The 24,665-nt window shown below is 37.1% G+C and overlaps 4 protein-coding genes across 4 annotated transcripts; 2 read left to right on the top strand and 2 right to left on the bottom strand.

The window, feature by feature from the left end:
* On the top strand, nt 325–10,326 carry LOC109724256 (ABC transporter A family member 7-like). The gene is made up of 19 exons (XM_020253052.1): nt 325–456; nt 844–1,100; nt 2,464–2,515; nt 2,883–3,065; nt 3,878–4,022; nt 4,326–4,445; nt 4,530–4,654; nt 4,923–5,081; nt 5,491–5,653; nt 5,741–5,866; nt 6,104–6,187; nt 6,281–6,648; nt 7,236–7,439; nt 7,810–7,919; nt 8,029–8,113; nt 9,020–9,148; nt 9,259–9,364; nt 9,595–9,683; nt 9,827–10,326. The coding sequence occupies exons 1-19, from the start codon at nt 379–381 to the stop codon at nt 10,124–10,126; spliced, it is 2,883 nt and encodes a 960-aa protein (XP_020108641.1). The 5' UTR covers nt 325–378; the 3' UTR covers nt 10,127–10,326.
* LOC109719951 (coiled-coil domain-containing protein 94) lies at nt 10,559–15,489 on the bottom strand. The gene is made up of 9 exons (XM_020246811.1): nt 15,231–15,489; nt 14,963–15,179; nt 14,144–14,293; nt 13,426–13,560; nt 12,991–13,056; nt 12,560–12,625; nt 12,359–12,463; nt 11,746–11,836; nt 10,559–11,225 (listed from the first exon to the last, which is right to left on the bottom strand). Exons 2-9 carry the CDS (start codon nt 15,158–15,160, stop codon nt 11,002–11,004), a joined length of 1,035 nt encoding a protein of 344 aa, XP_020102400.1. The 5' UTR covers nt 15,161–15,179; nt 15,231–15,489; the 3' UTR covers nt 10,559–11,001.
* On the bottom strand, nt 17,692–18,268 carry LOC109724188 (late embryogenesis abundant protein 46-like; the record flags this gene model as incomplete). Its single annotated transcript, XM_020252950.1, has 1 exon — nt 17,692–18,268. A coding segment is annotated over one exon (444 nt), but the record flags the coding sequence as incomplete, so codon positions are not given.
* Nucleotides 21,315–23,343, top strand: LOC109724114 (hypersensitive-induced response protein 1-like). The gene is made up of 5 exons (XM_020252845.1): nt 21,315–21,503; nt 22,007–22,127; nt 22,328–22,419; nt 22,506–22,602; nt 22,982–23,343. Exons 1-5 carry the CDS (start codon nt 21,315–21,317, stop codon nt 23,341–23,343), a joined length of 861 nt encoding a protein of 286 aa, XP_020108434.1.

Genomic DNA, 24,665 nt, shown 5'->3' with positions numbered 1-24,665 from the left:
TAATCTTTAAAAAGGAATGGTCAGATTTAAATTGGTCGGTGTATTGGAGTATTTCTCAATAAAAAAAACATATGTTTTCTCCCAACTATCGAGGATTCCGATTGGTTCGGTCTACCAGACCCGGTCCACAGACGACGAGCCGCAAATTGATCGGCCGGTGTATTTAAAGGGCCGGCAATGTTGGTTTCCCTTTGTTCCATTGTTCAAGTCTCTGTATACTGATCAGAAAGAAAAAGAGAGAAAAAGAAAAAAAAAGAAAAGAAGATAGAGAGAGAGAGAAAAAAAAAGAACAACCACTACAGCTTCTCTCTTTAGAGGCTCTCTCTCTCTATCTCTACTAGCTTATTAATTTTTGGGATCTTAAGTTGAGATTTGTGAATGGAACCGTCGTTGCGAGGCACTGCTAGTTTTTCGACCCAGGCTAATGCTCTTCTGAGGAAGAACCTCACGTTCCAGGTGATCATCTCTCTCTCTCTCTCTCTCTAATCTCTCTCTAATCTCTCTCTAGATCTAAATCTTTTTTGTGCGTGGTTTGTTTCGTAAATTTGCTTACAATTACGCACGGGGTTAATCGCTCTGCATTTTACAGCAAAAAAGAAAAAAAAAAATTGTAAATTCGGTCACATGAACACTAAATATAAGACTTCATTATACAGCTTTGATTGATTTTTTTTATTTATTAAATTTTCAAATTTTTTAAATTATAAGTCATGCTCATTTTCACTTGATTTGCATTTTTTTCATTAATTAATAAAAATATATATATAGTTTGTAATAAAAAAAGAAAAAAATATATATATAATGAATGAATGAGAGCATATATATATATATATATATATGCAGAAGCGGAACCTGAAGACGAACGTGGGGATCGTGGCGTTCCCGGTGATGCTGTGCGTGATCCTGGTGGTGTTGCAGGGCGTCATCGACCACGAGCTCGACAAGCCCGAGTACCGCTGCGGCTGCACGTGCCCCAGCGGCGGCGGCGCGTGCGTGTGCGGGCCGCAGCACTCGACGCTCGATCAGGTCGGGACGTGCGCCATCCCCAGACCCCCCCGCTGGCCGGCGCTGCTGCGGCCGGAACCGCTCGCTCGCCCAAGGTATATGCATAAACTTGTTGGACATTTGCTAACTAATTATTAATAATAATAATAATAATAATAATAATAATAATAATATAATGATGATGACGACCATGATGANTCAAAATCAACGGCTGAAAATAAAAATCTTACAAAATATAATAATATGACATTAAAATTTTAAATCAAAGATATTGATCTTGTTTTATATAGTATAAAGAATTTTCTATCAAAATTTCACGTGATTTGGATATTTCTATACCGTTAAACTTGCAAACGGCTCACTACGGCCATTGAAATTTATTAATTTTGAACCCATTCGATCACTAGGCACATGATATCGAAAAATAATAAAATTTATTTTCTAGGTACTCCAAATACTCTAGATCAAGTTTAACGAAGCTGATCGACGATTCAAAAGTCGCAACATAAAAAATGAGGTGTAAGCACGAAAGGCTCCGTGCTTCCGATAGCATAGTAGCCTCACTCTAATTATAATTATACTATATATTCAAAACTATATTATAATATATATATATATATATATATATATATATATATATAGAGTCCGGCTGCTATGCTATCGATAGCACCAAGTAGTTGGTGCTATCAAGTTTTCTGCCGTTAGATTAATCTCTTTGATTATTTTTACTCGTTAGATTATACTATTCAACCAACCACCCACACAACCCTAGGGGGCCCACATCATCCTAACCGCACATTACTTAATCCAATGGCCAAAAACTTGGTAGCACCAATGACTTGGTACTATTAATAGCATAGTAGCCTAGTTCTATATATATATATATATGAGTCCAGCTATGGTGCTTGTAAAAGCACCAAGCATTTGGTGCTTGTAAGTTTTTTACCGTTAGATCTACTTTTCGGATCATTTTCAATCATTAGATTATACTATTCAACCAACCACCCACTAAACTCTAGGGGTCCACATCATCTTAACAGCATATCTTTTAATCCAATTGCTAAAAATCTATAAGCATCAATAACTTAGATACTTTTAAAAATATAGAAGCTCAATTATATATATATATATATATATAGAGAGAGAGAGAGAGAGAGAGAGAGTGAGGCTAGAATACTTGTAAAAGTATCATGGGGGTGATACTTGTGTGTTTTTAGCCTTTGGATGGAGAGATGTGAGGTTGAGATGATGGTGGTAGGTGGTGGTAGGTGGTGGTAGGTGGAATAGTGTTTAATCAAATGGCTATTAATAATCAAAAAATAGATCCAATGGCTTAAACCCTAATAGCACCATGATGGTGATACTTATAAAAGTATCATAGCTCAACTCTATATATATATATATATATACGGATTTTGCATTGGTTTGGAATGAGATTTTGAGCTTAACCGAGAACAGGAAGTTCTTGGACATACTCCTAAACAATCTTGTTTGGGCATTGTCCGGATGGGTGCCACATGGCGAGCGGAGTCCATCCCCACTGCCCGACAAAAGTATTACTTTTGCTGAATTAAAATGCTTGAGAGTTGGAATGGTCGTCATTTTTTGCTGGGCTTTTGGGATAGACATCGCTCGCCACGTGGCACCCATCCGGATAATCTCCAAACAAGATTGCTTGTTTGGAGAGTATGTCCATAAAATATTTATCTGAAGCTAAATATGGATTTTTTGTGGGGTTTTTTTTCTAACAAAGTGTCTGCAGTTTATTTACACGTCCAGATGTAGCCAAAATTTACTGTGTTCGCTAAGTAGCATGGTTTCTATTTCTTGGAGTAGAGAAACTGTTCACGAAGCAGCGCTAAACAAGCACCAAATAGTGTTCTACTTCACAATTATTTTTTTTTTTTTTTTTTTTTTGGTTGAAGTACCTTAACAATAATTTTTCTTTTCTTTTGTTTTTCTCTATGTTGACAGGTATTGCAGGGAGGTTGTTCACACCAATTCCTTCCTCCAGCCCCAATTTCTCTGATTTTCTGAACATCCTAGCCAATGTTATTCCTGTGAGTTTACTTATCTGTGTTGAAATCCGAACGGCGAAAAAATAGATCCGAAAATAATTTAATGCAAAAAAAAGAAAAGATAAAGTGGAAAGAACACACCGATGTTTACATAATTCGGCCAACGGTCTACGTCCACAGACGAAGACGGAGCAAATACTTTATTAATATTGAAAAAAGGCGGAGTATAAAATTGAATCTCTCAAAGGACCCCGAACTCTAATTAGATCGGAAACGTCGAAATCCGCATCTGTACATGCGACTCCAAATAAGCGACTCGGCTCTCTCAACCCGTACGGACCAACACCTTAATTAATTAGCATGGCATGTGCGGCTCCTTCACCGTACGGACCAATAGCTTAATTAGTCGCCGGCTCCTCGGATGCTCACTTAATTAATTAGAGCTCCAACTCTCTCTTGGCTCGTGATGATGCAGCCACCGAAAACACCAAATTAACACGAAGCTTGGTTCTCTCCGGCAACAACCGTACCCTCCAAGAGACTTAATTAATTAGTGCATGGCCTCTTAATTTTGTCGCACGGATTAATTTGACCGTAGCATATATTTATAATACATGTCTCCTAAATAGGGTCTAATTCTAATTCAATTAGAAATTAGATTCCGACTCATAATCCATATATGCCAAATTAAATCTAAATAATATCTAATCTCAATTAGATTAGGATTTATCCTCAATTTAGATAACTACAAATCTAAACCAAAATTTAACAATCTGAATATCTTGATTAAATTGTTTTACTTATTCACTTTTGTTCTTTCCATTTATTTTGATTTTTCTAAAAAAATCTCGCAGGGAACGGACACAATTCCGCAATTTACGGAGTACATAGAACCGGCTTTTGTCTCTGATAGACCACTGTATCTGATCCAGCCTCAGTGTCTGCCAAGCTTCAATCTTTCAGTTTCTGTAGACATCGACAATTTCCCAATTCAGCTAGGTAAAAGAGCTTGTTACTTTTTTTTTTTAAAAAAAAAAAAAACTTAATTCTGATGATTTTAGGAAGTTTCTAGATTTTTATTTCTTTTGTATTTCTGATAGTTTAAAACTTTACTGTTATTTGTTGAATCACATGAATGTATATATTTCGCATGTTTATCAATTTTAGACTGCATCGCGCCAATTCAATACAGATGAATTCAAAAACGCTGTTTCGAACTAATCTCATATGGCAGAATGCTCACATTATATTCCTTTGAAAACAGCCACGATTTCACATCATTATTCTTTGAAAATGGAACAGATGTCGAGTGTGTTCAAGGTTTATCGCTATGGCGTAATAGTTCGTCAGCGATAAATGGTGACTTATACAAGGGTTATAGACAAGGAAACACGGCGAGGGAGACAAATGAATTTCTCACAGGTTATCTTGTTTACATTTTCTTTTTGTTCTCCTTTTTCGTGTTATTACTAGGTTCCGTAGCTAACTTCCACTTACCGTTCGCAGCTTACGACTTCTTGGATACTAGTGAGAATGGTTTCAATGTAAATATTTGGTACAACTCAACTTACAAGAATGACACCGGATATGTTAGCATTGCATTGCTTCGAGTTCCACGCTCATTGAATGCGGTAAGTGCATTCATTTCATCCAAAACTACAGAATTTCCTCTCCATCAAACAACTGAAATTACGAACTCATATGATGAACTGAACTTATTCGAGTGAATTCAACTTTCTCATTTATTGCATTTTTACCGAGATATTGGAGCCTTTTCGGATACTTGACCTTTATGGCTCAATTTGCAATTACCTCCATTTTAGTCGAAATTCTATATCTTTTGATGCTATTGATTAGAGATTATGATGATTCTTTTTGTAAAATTAATTATTTTTACAGGCCTCTAGCGCATTCCTCAAGCTCTTCAAAGGCGATGGGTTGGCTATGCAACTTGAGTATGTGAAAGAGATGCCCAAGCCCGCAACAAAGAGTAGATTCGATTTCTCCTCCCTTCTTGGTGCATTGTTCTTTACCTGGATCATCGAGCTACTTTTTCCAGTGAGTTCAATGGCCTTTAGTTTAGTTTATTGGTAAATGTGGTAGCTCACGTTATGCGTTTGTCTGGTGGTATTCTTTACACATAGTAGTTCAAAGTTAGGATTTCCCGCTTTGGACTTTGGCCTGGCTCGAGTTTTCATAGAAGTTGTCTTGAATTAGAAAAGCCGTTACAGGTTTTTCATTTATTTCTTCCCCTACAAACTCCCAGTATGGCAGAGGCTGAACCTTCAAATCGCAAGAAAAAGCTATTGATTTTTTAGTTGTCAAATGCTTGGTTGCTACTTCTTCAAATAGAGAAGTTGTTTCAGAAGTCAGGCCAAACTAAAAATATTCATTTGCTGTTAAGTATACGCTATCTAAATTCTATGAGGTGATTCTAACGAGCTTGTAATTTTTTTTTTACTTGTAGGTTATATTGACGTATTTAGTCTACGAGAAGCAGCAAAAGCTAAAACTTATGATGAAAATGCATGGACTAAAGGATGGCCCCTACTGGATGATATCTTATGCTTACTTTTTCTGCCTCTCAGCTCTGTATATGATATGTTTTGTAATTTTTGGATCTATAGTAGGTACGACCATCTAGTTACGAACTACCACTGTTCTATACAAATCTCAAATAAAATTTGCTTTAACTGGATTTTTATATTCTTTTGCAGGGTTAAAGTTCTTCAAATTGAATGACTACGGCATACAGGTTGTATTCTATTTCATTTACATCAACTTGCAGATCGCATTAGCCTTTCTCGCCGCAACTTTCTTCTCTTCTGTAAAGACTGCTACAGGTCAGATTCATAATCATCAATCAACAAATATACACCTGTAAAATCTGAATTTTTCATATATACCGCTCAAAAATTCTTACAAACATACCTTTTAAGAAACACATTTATGAAAATTCAGATTTTGCAGGAAATATCTCTGTCCACGTATATAGGTTGATATCTCAAACTAAAATCACTTTACATCCTTCTTGAGAGTTGAATGACGAACTGTGTTCGTCCGAACATCTTATGGTGCAGTTCTTGGGTATATATACGTATTTGGGTCAGGCTTGTTAGGAGAATTTCTTTTGCGTTTCTTCGTCGAAGACACTTCTTTTCCGAGTAAGTAGCTGATTCTCATTTGAAAGAGTTTACCACTTTAATTTCCTCTCTTAAATCGTATGAATACATAACTTGAATTTTTCGCTATTTTAGGAGGTTGGATTATAGTCATAGAGCTTGTTCCTGGCTTTTCATTATGGCGCGGGCTATATGAATTTGCTCAGTATGCTTTCATGGGGAACAACATGGGCACTTCGGGAATGCGATGGAAAGATTTAAGTGATCCTATAAACGGTATGAAGAACGTAATGATTGTAATGACTGTGGAATGGGTAGTGTTGCTCCCTCTTGCATACTATTTGGATCAAGCCTCTTCATTAGGAGGTGGAATGAGGAAAGACCCTCTATTTTTCTTAAGATATTTTCAAAAGAAGCGATCACTATCTTGGAGAAGACCTAGTTTGGCAAGCCAAGGATCGAAAGTCGCTGTTGATATGGAGAAACCTGATGTGGCTCAAGAAGTAAGTTCATTTTACTAGTTTGCACCGTATGAACTTTCTTTATACTACTTTGAGTCACTTTTAAATAGTGGAATCCTCAATTGAATCGACAGAAATATCCATAGATAATGGTCGAAAGTTGGTCGGGAGTCGATCAAACAAAAGAAGAGAAACGAAATGTCTGTAAACTATTCTGTAATAGAATATGGTTGAGAGCATACATTTGTCTTAAGAACAGACGGCAAGATTTCAGATCAATCTTCCGCTTTAAAACTATCGCACCTATGAATTATACTTAGCAAGCTATATGTATCAGATATATTCAAATTTTTATTAATAGTGAGTCGCTTTCTTAATGGATAGCATGTTGGACTTGTCTCAATATTTTGCGGACTCGCCTCTAGCAGCTAATAATTCTTGGTTATCTGCCCAGAATAAGTCTGGTTTATGTCACGCGGATACAAAATACATAATTCACTGCCATTCTGATGTACTTTGAAAAGCCAGTATTCTGATGTACTTTACAAACTTTTTATCACTTCCCAGAAAAGATAATTGGTTCCTTATTTTCCTATGTTCTTGCTTTGCGTTTCTTAACTTATTTTCAGAGGGAGGTTGTTGAGCAGCTGCTAGCAGAATCCGGCCGTACTAGTCATGCGATCGTCTGCAATAACCTCAAAAAAGTTTATCCAGGAAGGGACGGAAATCCGGACAAGCTCGCCGTCCGTGGATTAGCTCTTGCTTTGCCTCAAGGGCAGTGTTTCGGAATGCTTGGCCCTAATGGTGCCGGAAAAACTTCTTTCATCAATATGGTCAGTTCCGTCCATTCTCACTAATGTTTAATAAGACCGTAAAGTGAGCAACAACTGTGGATATTGGAAAGCCATGAAAATTTTTATCAATTAATGATAATATTTACATATATACTGCTGAATTGTCAATTTACATACACACATGTATCCCTACAAAGTTTGAGTTCTCATATATGCCCTTCAAAAAAGCTTTATTTCTAATACAAAACTAACTCTGTCGCTTGACATCGATGACTCCCCAATTTAAGATGAAGGTGCTTGCATAAGAAGCTACAATTTCGAGGGGTATATACAAAAATTTAAATTTTGCAGGTATTTAAGAGGCATGTATTATGGTCTTAACATGAACTTGTATTTCTTCTGTTAATAGATGATTGGGCTTATTACACCAAGCTCAGGCACAGCATATGTCCAAGGATTAGATATACGGACGAGTATGGATGAGATATACACAAGCATGGGTGTGTGTCCGCAGCATGAGTATGTCCCTAAACTTACCGTTCTTTCGTGTTAGCTATAAGGTTAATTGGTGTAAACATAAATTAGAGATTTGGGTTTTGATTCAACTAATTATTTGTTCGAAATGCAGTTTGCTGTGGGAAACATTAACCGGAAGGGAGCATCTTTTGTTCTATGGCCGACTGAAGAATCTTAAGGGTGGTGCATTAATGCAGGTAAATCAGTTATATGCATGGTTTATATCTGATTCACTCTTTGATAAACTCAACCAAAGTTGTATGGTTTCATCAATTAAAAGTAGAGTTGCAAGTAAACTTGGAGCTTCTCGGTATTACAGGAAAGAGAAATAAACTTCTGGGCCACAAAAAAAATAGAAAAGAAGGAATAGTTTTCTGACTCGAAAGCACTTTTGCGATAAAGTAAGCTACTTGGAGGAGCTCACCAGGAAAACTGTTAATGCTCCTTCCGAAATTTCAGACACGACGTGATAACATGACCTAATATGATCAAATACGACATGAAGTTATTGAGAGAAACCTGAAATCGACACTATAAGAACCTGTTTAACTTGAAAATGACATGACATGACACGATATGACACATGCAAAATTATTGTATGTTCTGAGCATTTAAGTTGCTATTATAGGCCTTTCAACGATCTTCAAATTGACACGAGTAACATGGTTGTCGAATGTGAACATGACTTGCAAACTCGAATTGCAACGCCTAACTCAAAGGGCAGTTCTGTAGTAGCTCTAGATAGATCATTCAGGCCTTTAATTTCTAATTTGTCATGATTAAATTACATTAAGTGAACATGCAGATTTGGAAATCAATAAGAGAACTTTAGGTGGTAAGTGAGCACTTCGATTTATATAAATCATATTGGGCTCAAATCCCTTAACTATTCGTAGAAAACTTTGTTTGATAACTTCAAATAGTTGTTGAAAGACACTAGAAGCATGTTTATCTTTCTTTTACATCTGTTTATTCTACATTGAATATATATATGTAGAGTATGTTTCATGGCGCGCGAGTATATTTTGTATAGTAGTAAATGCACCACCAAACATCTATTTACTCCTATGAATGTTGTTGGATCCAACAATTGCATTTTCCAGGCAGTTGAAGAATCGTTGAAGAGTGTGAATCTGTTTCACGGTGGCGTCGGCGACAAGCAAGTTGGCAAATACAGCGGCGGCATGAAGAGGAGGCTTAGTGTGGCTATCTCACTAATTGGCGATCCTAAAGTATATATATATATCTCATAAATATTACATTTAAGATCCTTTTAATAGGCTATTACTTGTGCATAACATTCTCATTGCACCATGCATATTCCTTTAAAATGTATGCACAGGTTGTGTACATGGATGAGCCAAGCACAGGATTGGATCCAGCATCAAGAAACAACTTATGGAACGTCGTGAAGCGTGCGAAAAGAGATCGCGCGATTATCCTTACTAGTATGTTCTTTTCTTTAATACAGTTTTTTTGTTTTGTAACCTTATTCTCTCCTATTCTTTCCACTGACTAAAACTTTGATGAGCCTAAACTTGGCAAGGGCTTTGCATGCTGTGTGCATACATTTGCTCTCAACTATTAGTATGAAATATGCAAATTTTTATTGTTTATGCATGTGATTACTTCTACTCACTGAGAAAGTTAAAAAAAAAAAAAAAAAAAATCGCTTCAGCGCATTCAATGGAGGAGGCAGAGGTTTTATGCGATCGGCTTGGTATCTTCGTGGATGGAAGCTTCCAATGCTTAGGAAACCCTACTGAGGTAAGCCGAAAATATCAGTTTGTGTATGATGACAAATTTTTATTCCAAAAGTTGCATTTATATGGTGATTGTTCTCTAACTAATAAAGATTAGCACCAATGCATGTTATTGAAATGTGTTTTTATCGGTGTTTATGACGGCAGCTCAAGGCAAGATACGGCGGGTCCTACGTGTTCACGATGACTACATCTTCAGATGAAGAAGCAGAAGTGGAAAGCTTAGTTCGACGGCTATCTCCGAGTGCGAATAAGATTTACCATATATCAGGGACCCAAAAGTTTGAGCTCTCGAAACAAGAAGTGCGAATAGCGGATGTTTTCCGAGCGGTCGAGAGTGCGAAGAGCAAGCTCAAGATATATGCTTGGGGTTTGGCCGATACGACGTTGGAGGATGTCTTCATTAAGGTCGCGAAAGAAGCGCAGTCCTTCAACGTTCTCTCGTGATCGACAAAAGACGCACCTGGAGAATATGTATATCATTCTTTTGTTTTGTTTTGTTTCTTGTTGACATGATTTTGCTTGTGGTTTTGTTTGGGGTGATATATGCTAATATTAATAGCCTTGTTGTAATTACAGCAACCTGTAATATGTAACGGTGAAAATTTTGGAATCGTGTATTGTTCTTATAATAGTCTCGCTTCAATTGATATCTCAAGCAATTGATATCTCAGTAGATTGAGAAGTACATCACTACATCACCGCACTGACCCGAATCTTAAAGCGAAGCGGGGGGATACATCACTACATTAATCCACTGGCTCGAATCTTAAAGCAAAGCAAGGGGTATGGCTCGCTTGTAACTCTTCTTTTTTTTTTTGTGCCCATAAATAAAAGACCCAAAAAAAGCCCAAATTCAACATGTCCAACACACCCAACTTAAGAACAAATCTGCACCAAAAATTCGTTGTACTAAACTTAAGATGCACCGGTACATTTTAAGCTCAATTCAATTTTTAGACAGAGGCAAGGAATTGCTCTGGCTAAACAAATTCCTTAAAAACAAGCTTCAAGCTTAATGTAGCACAACATCTAAACATTGGTGATGGCCCACATTTGACATTACACACCTTTCTCCCATTTCACCAGTATCTTATCTGGCACTGTCAACATTTACAGTGTGTACAGGGAATAACTTCTGAGGCCTGAAACAAGGCATACTAATGCCCTAATATTTTCGGCCAAAGAGAGAAATAGAAACAACTCTTGTCATTATTTCTCGAAGTCCGACTGAAACCTAGAGAGGTTGCCTCTTCATTGTACATGGCCAGAGGTCTCAATTCCCAGTAAAAGATAACAGCAAGTAATGGTATATCGCAGAATCAGTCGCTCTCATCGCTGTCGTAATTTTGACAAAGAGATTGAAGGCCATTCGCTGTATTACTGTTGCTTTCAATCAGTTTGTTTTCACCTTCTCCTCCTGTGTCTCCTGATTGGTCCATCGCTGCGGGTTCAGACCGAGGCTTCTTAGAAGAAGGTTCATCCTTTGTAGGCTTTGGTTTCAATATGAATTTTGGCATTAAAACTGATGTGCCACTTCTAGTCCCTGTAAAAATTACATTTGATGGTAAGGACACGATAACCCAAATTTAATGAGCTTTGCAAACTAATTGGGGAAAAAAAGGAAGAAAAAGCGGTTTCCTTCAAAGAACATTATTTTGAGTAAGTGGCGAGATGTGAGGTAACTATACCATAGAGGGATCATAAAAAGAAATTAATTATTTAATGATTTCTTCAAAGAAAAAGTAAGAAGCTATAGGGCCAGCGGGCCACCATGCCATACACACTAAATGGAAAACAGTTTCGTTGGTACTTAACAGAAGATGGAAGTTGCTCGACAAATAAAAAACCTGAGGGATATTTTCATTTGCGTTAAATGAAACAAGAGTTAGAGCATTTAAGTATCAAAACCTTAAAACTACATAAAAGGTGCAAAAGCATGGCGAAATACTAGAGCATAAAAGCATTAAAAAAAAATTTATTCCTCTCTAAAATAGCTTGTAGCTAATTCAGTGAAAGAAAAAAAAACCATTATGAAGTAACACGATCTTCAGCAAGAGAAACACCTTTATTTTTTGAGCTGTCAGAGATGCTTGCTTTTGTCAAGGCATCTGTTGGATTTGCAATTGTACTTTGGAGTTGTAAGGAACTTTTCCCCTTCAAAAGATAAGAAACATATGAGATTCAGCAACCACACACACACACACACACACACACACACACACACACACAGATTATAGTATAAATCATAAAAAAAGGTGATAAGTTGTACGCCAAATTCCGTTCAGAACAACAATAGTGTCATTATAGGTATGAATCTATCACACAGGTAGTATAGAACAATAATCATACACCACATGTGAATACTATATATAATGACAAAAAAGGCAATACGAGTGTCAAATAACAAGCAAATAACACAAAGATTGCCATGCTAAATAACTTGGATTAAAAATAAAAAGAAGAAAAGTAGTATTATAGCAGTGATAATACAGGGAATCTATGATGTTATTTTAGGCTTAGTCAATGTGGAAAAGTACAACCAAAAAACCTTTTAAGCTCTGCACTGAATAATGACTTTGCAACCAAAACAACATTTCCAACGACATTATAGGAAAAGAAAACATAATTTTCAATACTAGAATTTGCAGCAAAGCAATAAGCTAGGTAATGGAATACCTTCTTATTGCTATCCAATGGTTCACTTGAAGAAGGTTGGCCTATTTCTGGATCAACTTCGTCATCGTCATCATCACTCAATCGCCGGACATAATCTTTTGAACCCTGAATTTATGAATTGCATATTAACAATCATTTGAAAATTACAATAACAACACTGAAAGTGAAATAAAAAACTAAAAGAAAGGCAGAAATACTAACATGGAAAGCAATTGATCTAATTAGTGCTTCATCTGCCTCATCTAACTCTTCCATGTCTTTTTGCTCCTGTCAATGTATGGCAAGTCATTAGAAATCTCAGAGCCACACTCAACACATACAAGTTAATGCACAGAGGTCTTTCCACCAAATATTAAATGGAAGACATATTGCACTCGATCATGCACAAGAGATAGCACATAACAAACGTTTAGTAAAGGTTAGCTACACATGTTCTTCCATTCTGCTCTGTGTCTACAAGACGCCATATAATAAATTAAAGACACTTTGGAAAATTGGAAGAACTCCTTATGGGTAAGCTCACTATGCTTTTAATTCTACTTCTTATAGTACTGAATAATATATAAATCTCACCAAATGAAAAAAGGAAAATACATAAGGCGAGAGAGATAACTAGCAAAGCAAGCTACTACCTTCTCATAAGCCGAACGTTTCAAGGTCTCCAGCATGTCTTCAAAGCTCACAGTTGCATGCCTGGACTGCAGAACAAACCAACAAAAAAGAAAAAAGACAAAAGACAAAAAAAAATAGTCAGCACGATTCATATTAAATTGGAAAATAAAACAGCTAGTACAAAAATAAGTATAAACCCCAATATAGATGGGTACAATTCAATTCCAAAATTCACAAGAAATACATTTATCAAATTCAAAGTGGTTTTGACCCCAGAAACACTCTGACGTGATTGATTTTTCATAAGCACTTCATTGACGAAACCCATTGGTGAGAAAATTGCAAAACTACCAATTAGCCAATCCTTATTATGACTAGCAAACTTCCCATGACAGCTTATCATATAGAAAATGAAAATAAAACCAAGAATCATAAAATGAAAAGTGCAACTATACCTTCATTGATCTCATCTCTTCGAGAGCAGCGAGTATATCCATGTCCTGCTTTGAATCAAGAGCCCTATTCTCCAATGACTTCATTGCATCCCCCATCTCTTCTGCCTCTCTTTTCCTCTTGTCATTTTGTAGTGCCTAATGACATTGACAGAAGAAGTAAACTCCATTAAAAACCATCACCGGCACCCCCTAATGTAAAAAACTGCAGATAAAGGACCAGTTGGCTCTGATGAAGCTTCTGCTTAAGTGTCATTTGACAAAGATGTTCAAAGAAGCTTTACGAGCTGTTTAATAAAAGAAAAAACCCAAGAGCTTCCCACTGAAGGTAGACAAAGATGCTTCAAATTGAAGCTTTTGCCATGGGATCCACAAGCTTATTTCAACTTTCAGCCCCGGCTAGAAGCTAGTGATTTGGGCCCCCATCAGAGCTAAGATCTGTTATAGTTGTTCAAAATGATTAACAGGTTTTTCATAAATTCCTCCAATAGCTCCCCACTGAAGCAGAAGAAAATACAGCTTCAAATTAGAGCTTCTACTTTTGGTTTGTAGTAACATATTTTAGCTTCCAATCAAAGCAAAATCTCCATGCTATTTCTTTGCCAAAACATCTAGCTTCAGGTGCTCTTAGTAAATAGCATGATCCAGATGTCAGGCCAAACACCCATCACAAACATATTAAATGACCGAACAAATAGCTAGCATTGTTTAGATCACTCACCTCCTCTTCATTACGCCAAGGCTCAAAATTACGAGATGCCCCTGACTCTACTGTGTAGTCCGAGTTCTGTGGGTCCGTCTTGAAAGCAATTTCTGCCGAACATTTGGTGCACTTGAAGTAGAACCGAAAGAGTTGAATCCCCAGGTACGTCTGCAAAATTAAATTCAATATTTTGATAGTCAATTCCAGTTTCATAGTCGCTTTGCAGAACAACTTTCAGTTTCAGGAACTACAAAAATCCTCATATATGGAGTATATTATAAGCTACAATACAACAACCAATTGTAGTTTGCCAAATGTTCTCCAATAAACGGATCAGTTTTCCCCCTACAGAGAACCAAAAGAAGAACCACACATCACATTACAATCCAAGAAATTCTTCGAAAAGTCAGGTAACATAATAGGATAGGTCAGAAAGAATCGAAAGGAGGATTCAATTTCAATCCCCCGATACACCTGCCTGATGGAAAGAAGAATCATTCAACCCTCAATTCAAGTCTCCACCTCGTTTTCCCATACCAATCTCAGTATCTAGGATAAAATGCAAACCTCTTATAACATTATTTTCTAATTTTGTACCAATAATGAGCAATATATTTACAGATGCGATATAACAGTTCCAAGAATCAGTTTCAGTTTTTCTCATCATTTTCCCATAAAAAGCCCTTGTTTTTTCCCTCTTCGATAGACATCAAATTAAAAAAAAAAAAAAAACATTATAGCACATCATATTCCCGAATTTTCCCACAAAAATCGAGCAACATAGAAGAAGAAATTACTAACAATAATCGAAAGGGGAGGGATATGATTAGGGTTTACCTCGCCGACAACGTCCTCCTTGCGGGAGTTGAACTTGGTGCCCTTGTAGATGTAGGTGCCGCAGGTGTTGCATCGGATGCTCATGGGGAGCATCATCCGCACCTTGATCTGCTGGTTCCTCGGTTGCCGCCGCCGTGGGATCTTCGCCGGATCGAAATCCGGTGGGTAGTACTTGTTCAGCACCTTCCGCTCTCCCATCCCTCCCTTCTTCTCCTTCCTCTTCTTCTTCTTCTTCTCTTTCTTCTTCTTTCCTCCCTTCTTCTCCTTCCTCTCGCCGCGTGATCACCTCCAAAACCCTAATTGGCGAGGTGCTTGCGATCTAGGGTTTCGAATCAGAATTATAAGGTCGTCTACTTCTTCTTCTTCCCACTCCCGCTTGCCTCGAAACCCTAGTTGGCGAGGTGATTGAGATAGGGAAAGGAGGTTGTGCTTGGGAAGCAGAACCCTAACCCTAATTCGCGACGACGAAGTAGGCGTAGTAGTAAAAGGGAGGAGGAAGAAGACGAAGACGAAGACGAAGAGACTCGAAACTGTCGAGAAATATAATAACAAAGTTGGACCGGCTTAGACCGGGAACCCAATGGAGAAATATAAAGTTGGACCAGATTAGACCGGACGCAAGCTCGGTAGAACTCATAAATATTCAATTAGACCGGCCGGTTTAAACTGGGCCTGGGTCCAATGCGGGTCGGCCTGGTTTAGTGGGTCATCTTAGACCGGACCGGACTGGGCCGGAGGATTACAAGATAAATTGAAACCACTCCGATCTAATCCAGTTTTAGAAAATCGGAAACCAAAACCAAATTAATGGAGTGGAAAATCAAACCGAACCGAATATTTTCTTTTGATTTGTTTTGGTATTTGAACTCTTGGATTTTTAAAAACAATTGTACAACTTACCGGTTAACTTTTTTAGTATTTGATTATCAACTTAGTTTTGGCCTTTTGGGATTAATTTAGGCTTCGTTTGAAATTGCAGGGAGATTGCGTTACGTGCGGTGAAAAAGTATGTTGGAAAAATAGCATATTTATTTTCGTACGTAATATTGCGTTTTGCATATCGCGATGAGTCGGTTACGATATATTTTCTACGGTCCCACTGGAGAACGCAGAAGCATATCCTATATGTTTTTTTTTTCCCATTTTATCTAATAGCGTTACATAGGCTTCAATACCAAACTAAGCCTTAGTGTACTAAGTTGTAACTTAGTGTTAAATTAAATAGGAAAAACTTCAAAAAACTCTCTTGTGGTTTCAATTTTTTTCACTTTAGTATCCTGTGGTTTAAAATGTATCAAGTTAGTACCCTGTGGTTTCTCACTTTATCACTTAAGTACCCTGTGGTTTCACACTTTATCATTTTAGTACCCTGTGATTTCGCACTTTGTCACTTTAGTACCCTATGGTTTTAATTTTGTATCAAGTTAGTATCCTGTGATTTTTTAAACTATAGGATAGTAAAGTAATTTTGTATCAAATTAGTATCCTGTGATTTTTTAAACCATAGGGTAGTAAAGTGATAAAGTATGAAACCACATGGTACTAAAGTGATAAAGTACGAAACCACATGGTACTAACTTGATACACTTTAAATCACAGGGTATTAAAATAAAAAAGTGTGAAACCACAGGGTACTAAAGTGATAAAGTACGAAACCACATGGTACTAACTTGATACACTTTAAATCACAGGGTATTAAAATAAAAAAGTGTGAAACCACAGGGGGGTTTTTGAAGTTTTCCCTTTTTTTTATGTATTAAGATTAGGATAGGACGGGTCGGGGCCGGGGATATTACTCACCACCCGGTCCAATAATGTATTATATTATTAATTTATTTATAAACATAGAAAACTAATTTTAATATTTTTAATATATTTTAAATTTAATTAAATATTTTAACATATTTAGTTTTTTAGACAATATACTAGTTAAACTTAAATAATATTTTATTGATATACAATTTTAGTAATTTGATGAGTCACACTTAAAAATTTGACATTGAAAGAAAAAAATAAACTTAATAATTCAATAACACGTAAGGTGATTAGAATTAGAATAAAATTAAATTTTATAAAATTTTATAAAAATTAATTTATTGCATTTAAAAAAATTCGCGGAGTCACGCGGGGGAAGAAGATCCCCGTGAGGACGGGGACGATAGAAATTTTTTTTCGTTCGCAAGAATTTGACAGGATTGCCACCCCTAATTAGGGGTGTCAACGAGCCGAACACGAGCGAGTTGGGGTTGGCTTGTGTTTTCGGCTTGTACGACCTGGCTCCTTAAAGTATCGAGCCGAAAAATTCGGCTCATGTTCGGCTCGTTTAGTAACGAGCCGAATACGAGCTGGCTTATGAATAAGATTTTAAAAGGATAGAAAGAATATATATATAAAATAAATTTATAAGATCTTATATGTTATACTTTGTTTTAATGATTAAAATTTTACATATAAATAAATTATTTTATAATTGAGTTGGATTTTATATTTAGGTTCGGCGAAATATCAAATAATAAAAATTTATATATATGCATATATAATTATTAATTTATACATATAAATATAAAATATATGTATTCGAGTCGTTATCGAGCCGAACACGAACGAGCTGACCCCAGCTCGTATTCAGCTCGTTTATTAAACGAGCTGAAAATTTCAGCTCGTGCTCGGCTCGTTTATTAAACGAGCGATTCGATCTCGAACTCATTTCGAGTCGAATANAGAGCGCTCCGCCGAGGAAGACCAGCATTCTGGTGAGTCCTGACGTCGGCATCGGCTTAGGTGTCGGCGTAGGCCTTCTCTTCTCCCTTTGGCTCTTCCTATATATTCTCTCCCCAGCCGGAACCGACGCCTTAGTTCAGTTCAAGTGTATCCTTTGCCGGTACCACGGGGCTCCGGGTGTTCGCTGCCGACGCGGGGGTTGTGCGCCGCCGACGGCCGCACCATCCCCGTCGCGATGGCGATCGGCTGCGACTCCGCCACGCCGGGCTCCACGTACCCTCCCGCCGCCTGGCACCCGATAACATGACCGCCACCGCGGGCGGCGGCGGCGGCGGCGGCAGCGGCGGCAGCGTCGTGGTGGCGCTCCGTCACCGCCTCCCGCTTGGTGGCCTCGGCTTCGTCGATCCTCTCCTGCTTGTGCTGCTCCGCCGCCTCCTTCTCCGCCGGGTGTGACGCCGTCGACTTCTCCGCCTTCGCCTGCAGAGCCCATCTGGGAGGCGTAGGGGCGGCTTGGGGAAAAAAAAGGAAAAAGAAATGAGAGGAGGCGGAAGGGCGTAGGGCGGCTTGGGGGAAATAAAAAATAAAAAAAAAACGAAAGAAGAGGAGGCGGAAGGGCGTAGGGGCGGGTTAGATTTTCTAAAACTAATATTATTATTATTATTATTATTATTATTATTATTAGAGTGGCTGACAGGTAGGGTCCACTTTTATTATTATTAGTGTGGCTGACAGGTAGGGTCCATAAAAATTAAATTAAGATAATGTTGCCACGTGGACAAAGTACCACGGACTTTCATAAGGTAGATATCTATACATATATTATATATAAAAGCATATAGTTCAAATTTTGATCTGTTGACAAACCCATTAATTTAAAAAAAAATATTTTGTACGCAAGAACGTAACGAAACAAATTTTTAGTTCATCTTTTTTTCTCCAACTATTAATATTTTATTTTTTATTAAATATTTTATCATTCAAAATCTTTTCTTTTTAAGATAAATATTTATATATTATTTCCAGCTAAGTTTATTTCTAAATGAAATAAACAAAGCGGGTAGCGTGCAACCTATCTCTCAAAAAAAAATAAAAATAAATAAAATTGTAGAAGAATTTTATAGATATTGAAACAGATAAATAAGTTTGTTAGATGGATAGGTGAAAACCTAATGCATTTTTATGGATTTTGTGAGATCCTAATACAACAACCAATATCTAATGGGAAGAATATTAAGGATTTTTCTTTTCATGCAACTAATTACCAGAGAGTAGAGACAAGGTGCTACTGTGCTAGGATTTGAGTGAGGGACATTAACTGCGTTGTAGCATCAAAGTACCTGAATTCATATTCATATATAACCATTAATTTCTATCCAAAAATTGAGTTGATATTGTCAGAGCATCTAGCCATGATTTGCAATAATATAATTTGCGCTCAATATTGAGCTAAAAAATTTAATTTGTGTTCAGTTTGTTTGTTAACGAGTCGAGCACGAACTAACTCGTGAACATCAAGTTCAATTGTCAGCCACACGGCTCGACGAAAAGTTGAAAGAAAACTCAAACCTTAGAATTTAGTAATTAAAATTTATAAAATATAGGCCTCTTTATATGTGAGTTGGACTAAAATTCAAATAGTCTATATTGAGCCGAGCACAAGCCGGCTTACTCTAGTTCCTGTTTGGCTCGTTAAAATTTTGAGTTGAAAATTTTAAATTGTGTTTGGCTCATTTATTAAACGAATGGTCGATCTCGAACTCATTTCGAACCGAACACGGGTTGGCTTGCGAGCAGCGAGCTAGATTGCCAAGCTTATCGCAAACTAATATAAGAGAACATCTTGTGGAAGTTCGTCCTGAGATTTATGAAATCTAATCTCACAGGAAAAAAAAAGTAAAAGTTCGGGGATCTATTTGTAAAAATGCTAAAGATAAGGGTACTAAAATATAATATAGCGTGCGGATTGCATGGTTTGTTAGTTAGTTAACACTTACTCTAACGATCGCAACATTTTCGTGAACCAGGTTCACACTTCGCCCTTGATGCACCGTACCTTTCGACCGTTCATCTCATCCCATTTTTTAAACTCGCAGCTAATGTGCGGCTACGATTGTCGGTGCAAGGTGCATCCGGTTCACGAACAATTTGCTTTGCTCTCGCTCTTCACTGATTCGTCGATTAATTCGGCGTACGACAATCTCCGAATCTTTCAAAACCCCTTCGTCTCTATCCTCTCTCTCTCCCTACTCTTCTATAAAACCCTAGCCGTGTGGTTTTTTTAATTTTATTATTATAATATTAAATATTAATTAACTTTTTAATTTCTCGAACCCTTCGTGCTTTTTCTATCGTCGTCCATAGGTATGAGAGACCCCTTAACCTCTTTAATTCTACTATTATTATTCTCCTTTTCGGTAATTTTTACATCAAAATTGGTTTTTTTTTTTTGGTGAGAAATTGATGCGTTGGGTTGTGTACAATTGCTTTAAGAATTTTTAGTTTTGATCAAGGATTTAATCGTCATGGTACGGGACCGTGCCGGTAATTTGCTCGCACGGTATGGCAAGTTTTCGCTATGGTACGTGTCGGGCTACGCCAATGCGTGCCGGTCACCAAAAATTCATGCGTGCCAAAATATAATAGCATGAAATAATTATTATTTTTAGCAACAAAATATTCTAACCGGTTATTATATATTTTTATCGAAGTTTTTAAACTTGAAATTTACTTACTAATTTAAAGAATATAAGATTTTGAGTTGTTTCATTGGCATATGGGCTGTATCGTGTCGATATTTTATTGGCACAATACAACACAGTAGATACAGTCCCTGCTGATGGGTACTTAAATCCTTGGTTTCGATGTTGAATGGATAGAAAATTTTAGGATTCAATTACGCGGTTTTTGATCAATCGACGATTTGAGTTGTGATTATATATATATAATTGTTGAGATAGGTCTTCGATTTCATGAACATTGAAGCCATCTCAAAGCTCCACCAAACCATCATTATTCTGATGTACTTATATCTTTGATCATCTTGTATGCATCAATTCTGAGTCATCTCCAGTATTGTGCTTTTGAAGTTTGACTCCCTGTCAATATTCTGATTATCACTTTTTTGAATTCCGCACAGTAACGGTTTGCTATCCATTGTAAAAAATTTCTGTTATGGTTCTGTGACTTAATCTTGCGGTAATTCATAGTATATTATGCAATGTGCAAATTCTTACGAAATTGAAGTACGAGAATCATCGTTTCAGAGTCTGAAACTGATTGTAAATTCTAGTCTTTTTAGTTGCTGCTTCGAAGCCTCGCCAGAGGAACGCAATCGAAGTTTGAACTTAAATCGAGATAACTAGCCTGGATATGTGGATCTGTACTTTACTTGATAATTGAAACCTATAGATAACCCCTCAATTTATGAAAAAGAACAGAGGTACAGTATCGATTAACATCGTGTTAGTTTAGGTTACGGTTTGCTGTAGGTTTTGATTATCTTGAAGGAAATTTATTGCTTTTAAGCCTTACTGACGAACTGTCAGATACGCCGAATGTGAACATTTATCATGCTAGTTAATAGCAAGTTGTTTATTTATTTTTTTGGATTCTTCTCTCTGTAGTTAACAAAATGGGGCAGACATTCTGTTGCGTCCAAGTCGAGCAGTCAACGGTAGCCATCAAGGAATGGTTCGGGAAATATAATGAGGCGCTTGATCCCGGATGTCACTGCTTGCCATGGATCTTCGGGCAGAAGATTGCGGGTCGTCTTTCGTTGCGTGTTCAACAACTTGATGTCCGTTGCGAAACAAAGACGAAGGTTATTCTCTGTTTCTGTGTGCGCGCGCGCACGTTCGCTCGCGTTTGTTATATATATTATCTATCTAAGTACATAGCCCTGCACTATCTGAATAATCATACATGCCCTTAAAAACGTATGACCCTTGCACTTATTGTATGCTCCTTGTTAGATAACTTTTTCTGATTCAAAACCAACTTCCCCGTTAAATCGGCTTCCTCAACTTAAGATAACGTACTTTTGTAAGAAAAAGTGCTTGCGAAGGAGCGTGTGTAAACTCAGATTCTCTATTGTGTACGTAAATGACTTCGCAAGGACATTGACACACTTGAATCTTTGAGACTATAGTTTTGATAAGATTGGAATATGCAAAAGAAAAACAATTAAAAAGCTAAGGATATCTCTCAAATCGACTTAATTTTATTCTTTTTTTTTTCTGTCAGGATTAATAAATGTCATTAGTTTCGCATGCAAATCATAGCCTTTTGAAGCTATAGTTTCTTATAAAGTTTTTTGTGCTTCAGGATAACGTGTTTGTCAATGTCGTCGCATCCGTTCAATACCATGTTCTTGCTGGTAGGGCCGCCGACGCTTTCTATAGGCTTAGCAACCCGAGCAAGCAGATTCAATCCTATGTTTTTGATGGTAAGCAGTGTTTCAATCAGCGCGGCGAATCCTCTCTCTTTTTGAATGTGTTTCCTTTTTCCAATTCGAGTCTCATAGTTCATAATATAAATATTTAGAAACTTGTAGCTTTTCTTAGAGTACTTGAACTTCATTTTTTTTTTTTTTAACTTTCTTTTTTATCAGTAGTAAATGCTGACAAATGTAAATTCTCTATACAGTCATCAGGGCTAGCGTCCCTAAGCTGAATATAGACGATGTATTCGAGCAAAAAAACGATATTGCAAAAGCCGTCGAAGATGAACTTGAGAAGGTATCTAATCAATCTATTCTCTCTCTTCTTCTTTTTTTACGCTGTTTTGTTTACGAGTTTCTTAACCTAGATTCTTTGCGATCTAGGCAATGTCGGCTTACGGATACAAAATAGTTCAAACCCTCATAGTCGATATCGAGCCTGATGAGCACGTTAAGAGAGCGATGAACGAGATCAATGCAGGCAAGTTTATAGCAGTTCTTTGTGTGAAATAATACGAAATAACCATTGTACTTTAAAAGTTTAAGCTGTTAGAGAACGACGTTTATATATTTTTATATTTAACACTCTCTCTCACGTCTAGACTCTTGACTTTTTGCAAGACCCGTGATGTGAATTTGAATTAAATGGAAGTAAATTAATAATGCTAGAAGCCTGACGTGGCTCGAACTCGGAACCTCATGTTCTGATATCATGTGAAATAATGCGAAATTTCACACTTTTGGACTGTTTGGTCCTTGCTACTTCTTTCGCTTTTCGCTGCAGTTATCTGTTTGCAGTGTTTGGCAAATACTGGGAGAGAAATATTTACTTTTACTGTTGTATCAATGTTCTGTAACAGCTGCTAGGCTGAGGCTGGCGGCGAAGGAGAAAGCGGAAGCCGAGAAGATTCTTCAGATCAAGCGCGCGGAGGGGGAGGCGGAGTCCAAGTACTTAGCGGGCCTCGGGATCGCGCGGCAGCGCCAGGCGATCGTCGACGGGCTCAGGAACAGCGTGCTCGCCTTCTCCGAGAACGTGCCGGGCACTTCGGCAAAGGATGTTATGGACATGGTCTTAGTGACGCAATACTTCGACACGATGAAGGAGATCGGTGCCGCGTCGAAGGCCACCTCGGTGTTCATCCCCCACGGGCCGGGCGCCGTTCGAGACGTTGCGGCGCAAATAAGAGATGGTCTCCTGCAGGCCAATAACACTATCAACTGAGGATCATTCAGCTTTAGTTTGTTCATGAAGTGTGAACTTCTTTGTTAGTTGAGAGTGTTGGTTTCTTTCTTAGTTCATGCCATTTTTGCAAGATGGTATTGTCAAGGTGTGGATAAGCCATATGCATTTGGTACCAGATAATACTCATAGAATTGTTAATTCCTTTTTCTTTTTAAGGTACAAAAAAACGTGCAGAGTTTACTCTATGGATCATTTTGAATCTCTCAAAATTGATTTAACTCCTTTCAATTTGTTTAATCTTTGTTAGTTAATGACACATTGACTTTAAATTTTAAATGTGATATTTGTCTTCATAGATTTAGTTAATATACAAATATATTAGACATTCAAAATAGTCTATAGGTAACTTTATGTTTAGCCTTTTGTAGTATTGTTGTAGATAATTTTTTGTGCTGAAATCGTATTATCATCGCAACCGGATCCATATCTAAAATTTAACGGAAATATTTATTATTGTTTTTAAAATAGATTTATCAAACTATTAATATACCTCAGTTTTAATTAAATTTTAAAAATATTTAAATTGAAACAATATTTAAAAGATAAAAAAGTATTAGCTAAATAAAAATTATTTAAACCTTTATATATCCTCTATCCTCTATTAAAAAGGGATGATGCGGCGTATATTCCTCTTCCCTGAGAAATACCGTTCTTTCCCACGATCTCAATCCAACGGTCATAAATCAACGATCACGCGACATCGGACGGTCAATATTATCTATGCCAACTCTGGAACGTGTTGGAGCGCACACAGCTGTCAGCGGGTAGGATTTGGGGCCGATTTTCAAAAATCCGAGCCCGAATCCTCTGAGATTCGAACCTGAATGCGAACCGGACGGGTTTTAAAATTCATATTCAAACTCGAATCTGATCAAAATTTAAAACTCGAATCCGAACGCATATATTCGAATCCGAAACAATTATTTTTTACAATATTTCAAAATATATTACATTAAATCTAAATTTTTAAGCCTCCGTTTGGTTCAGAGTTAAGAAAAAAGTAGCTATTTCAGGGATAGAGTTAAGTTTAGGGTTAAAGTGGGGTTAAAGTTTTTTTATATTTGGTTGGGAGTTGGAGTTAATCTAGAATAATGAAAAATAGTGTTTGGTTGGAGTAGCTGAGATAAAAAGATAATGATTGATAAAGAAAGATAATGATTGGTTGGAGTATGTGTGATAAGAAAGATAGTGGGTTATTATGAATAGAAAATAGTGTTTGGTTGGAGTTTGGTGGGGTTAAATGGGATTAACTAACCCGGGATAATTTATTTGAGGTGGGGTTAACTAACCCCACCCATTTT

The sequence above is a fragment of the Ananas comosus genome, linkage group 1, assembly GCF_001540865.1.
Source record: "Ananas comosus cultivar F153 linkage group 1, ASM154086v1, whole genome shotgun sequence".
In the NCBI taxonomy this organism is placed as follows: domain Eukaryota; kingdom Viridiplantae; phylum Streptophyta; class Magnoliopsida; order Poales; family Bromeliaceae; genus Ananas; species Ananas comosus.
Note: the sequence above shows the minus strand (reverse complement) of the source record. Positions and strands in the feature narration are given on the sequence as shown.

What these genes read in the sequence shown, in the direction of transcription:
- LOC109724114 (XM_020252845.1), top strand. Translation starts at nt 21,315, where the DNA reads ATGGGGCAGACATTCTGTTGCGTCCAAGTCGAGCAGTCAACGGTAGCC. An exon ending in TCGAAGATGAACTTGAGAAG is followed by an intron (nt 22,420 to 22,505) that starts GTATCTAATCAA and finishes TTTGCGATCTAG; the next exon opens with GCAATGTCGGCTTACGGATA. An exon ending in GATGAACGAGATCAATGCAG is followed by an intron (nt 22,603 to 22,981) that starts GCAAGTTTATAG and finishes GTTCTGTAACAG; the next exon opens with CTGCTAGGCTGAGGCTGGCG.
- LOC109719951 (XM_020246811.1), bottom strand. Translation starts at nt 15,160, where the DNA reads ATGGGAGAGCGGAAGGTGCTGAACAAGTACTACCCACCGGATTTCGAT. An exon ending in TTAGATCAATTGCTTTCCAT is followed by an intron (nt 12,464 to 12,559) that starts GTTAGTATTTCT and finishes TCATAAATTCAG; the next exon opens with GGTTCAAAAGATTATGTCCG. An exon ending in CATTGGATAGCAATAAGAAG is followed by an intron (nt 11,837 to 12,358) that starts GTATTCCATTAC and finishes TATCTTTTGAAG; the next exon opens with GGGAAAAGTTCCTTACAACT.
- LOC109724256 (XM_020253052.1), top strand. Translation starts at nt 379, where the DNA reads ATGGAACCGTCGTTGCGAGGCACTGCTAGTTTTTCGACCCAGGCTAAT. An exon ending in GACAAATGAATTTCTCACAG is followed by an intron (nt 4,446 to 4,529) that starts GTTATCTTGTTT and finishes TACCGTTCGCAG; the next exon opens with CTTACGACTTCTTGGATACT. An exon ending in GGTGTGTGTCCGCAGCATGA is followed by an intron (nt 7,920 to 8,028) that starts GTATGTCCCTAA and finishes TTCGAAATGCAG; the next exon opens with TTTGCTGTGGGAAACATTAA.